The 2,183-nt window shown below is 38.3% G+C and overlaps 1 protein-coding gene across 1 annotated transcript; it reads right to left on the reverse strand.

Moving 5' to 3' along the window:
- Positions 1-774: 774 nt before the first annotated feature.
- Positions 775-1,116, reverse strand: LOC137947714 (secreted RxLR effector protein 161-like). Its single transcript, XM_068793487.1, has one exon. The coding sequence runs from the start codon at positions 1,114-1,116 to the stop codon at positions 775-777; it is 342 nt and encodes a 113-aa protein (XP_068649588.1).
- Between the last annotated feature and the right edge of the window lie 1,067 nt (positions 1,117-2,183).

Raw genomic sequence — 2,183 nt, forward strand, 5'->3', positions numbered from 1 at the left:
CATCGTATATATTAATAATGGAACCATCGCGACTTTCATCACATTACATTCGTGACTAAACCACGCTGATCACCATACTAATACACTCAATGACATAGATCAAATATGGATGAGTAGCATGGAAATTACATGCAATGTGATCTCAAACATGCCTATTTCCAACTGGTCCTTCTTTAGTCTTTAGTGAGACCTTTCCGTAGTCCTTAATGCAATGTGAACATTGCACATAGAAAAACACAAGCAAGTTCATAAATAAAATAATAAGCAATCAATTTTATTAAAAAAATCAAATAACTCAAAATCTAAAGCAAACATATAGTACAAAAATGACTCCCACTAAACCAAGGTATCTTCAGAAATAACGCCCATATGAGCAGTGTGCTCATGAAAGACCTTAGGCGGTAAACCCTTGGTTAATGGGTCTGCTAGCATAGAGTCTGTCCCTATATGTTCTATAGAAATTTGCTTATTCTGAACTCTCTCCTTAACAACTAGAAACTTGATGTCAATAAACTTTGACTTCGTCGAGCTCTTGTTGTTGTTGGAATAAAGTACCGCCGAGTTATTGTCACAGTAAATCTTTAATGGCTTGTCAATGCTATCTACCACTCGCAGCCCAGTGACAAAGTTTCGCAACCATATTCCGTGGTTCGATGCCTCAAAACAAACAATGAACTCCGCAACCATGGTTGAAGAAACTATGAGAGTCTGCTTAGCAGACTTCCATGAGATAGCTCCTTCACCCAACATAAAGATATAGCCTGATGTGGAGCGTCAACTATCTTGGTAGCCGGCAAAGTCGGAGTCAGAAAACCCAATGATCTCTAAACTGTCTGATCTCCGATAAGTAAGCATGTACTCTTTTTTTCTCCTCAAATAACGCATCACGCATTTGGCTACCTTCCAATGTTGCATACCCGGATTACTCAAATACCTGCCCAGAATTCCTACTATTAATGCTATGTCGGGACGAGTACAAACTTGAGCGTACATTAAACTCCCTACTACTGATGCATAGGGAATTTTATGTATCTCTATTCTTTCAAGATCATATTGTTTGAGACTAAACTTGTCTCCTTTAGCGACGGGTGTGTCTCCTGGTTTACTATCTTTCATGCCGAATCTACTCAACACCTTATCAATATAGCTCTTTTATGACAACCTAAGGATACCTTGAGAACGATCTCTAAGTATCTATATACCTAATACAAAAGAGGCATCACCAAGATCTTTCATCTCGAATTTCTTCGTCAGAAATTTCTTGGTTTCGTCCAATAAGCCTATATCGCTACTAGCGAGTAGAATATCATCAACATATAATATCAAGAAGATGTATTTACTCCCACTGAACTTATGATATACACAATCATCAACAACATTTGCCTCAAAACCGTACGAGGTTATGACTTGATGGAACTTGTGATACCATTGACGAGAACCCTGTTTGAGACCATAGATGGATTTCTTCAATTTACAGACCATAGACTTTGGATCACCAGATACAAAGTTTTCTGGTTGTACCATATAAATCGTCTCATCAATGTCTCCATTGAGAAACATAGTTTTGACATCCATCTGATGTAGCTCTAGATCTAAATGAGCCACTAGTGCAATTATTGTTCTAAAAGAGTCTTTCGAAGATACCGGAGAGAGTCTCTTTATAGTCTATGCCTTCCCTTTGAGTAAAGCCTTTAGCGACTAGACGGGCCTTATATCTCTCGACATTGCCTTTTGAATCCCTCTTGGTTTTAAATATCCATTAACAACCAATGGGCTTCACACTTTAGGCAACTCGATGAGATCCTAAACATCATTGTCTTTCATAGACTTTATCTCATCCTTCATGGCATCAATCCACTTTTGGGAGCTAGAACTACACAAGGCTTGACATAAGTTAATCGGGTCATCTTTTGTCAATCCGACACCATCCTCATGTTCTTGGAGAAATATGATATAATCATCTGGAATCGCATTTCTCCACTCTCTAGTGGATCTCCTTAATGGCACTTCTTGAGATTGTTGAGTTTGTACTAAATGTGGTGCAAGAGGAAGAATCTCATTGTTGTCTGGATCTAGAACAATGTTAGGAAGAGGAGCCTGAACATTGTCCTCTAGTGCCTGAACTGTGTCTTGAACAGCAATAAGTATGAAGACTTGATCACTATCAATAACATATTCTTCTT

Source organism: Aristolochia californica, unplaced genomic scaffold (genome assembly GCF_029961685.1).
Source record: "Aristolochia californica isolate CCGP_79_NKW_82.1479 unplaced genomic scaffold, dmAriCali1.0.hap1 SCAF_13, whole genome shotgun sequence".
Classification (NCBI taxonomy): domain Eukaryota; kingdom Viridiplantae; phylum Streptophyta; class Magnoliopsida; order Piperales; family Aristolochiaceae; genus Aristolochia; species Aristolochia californica.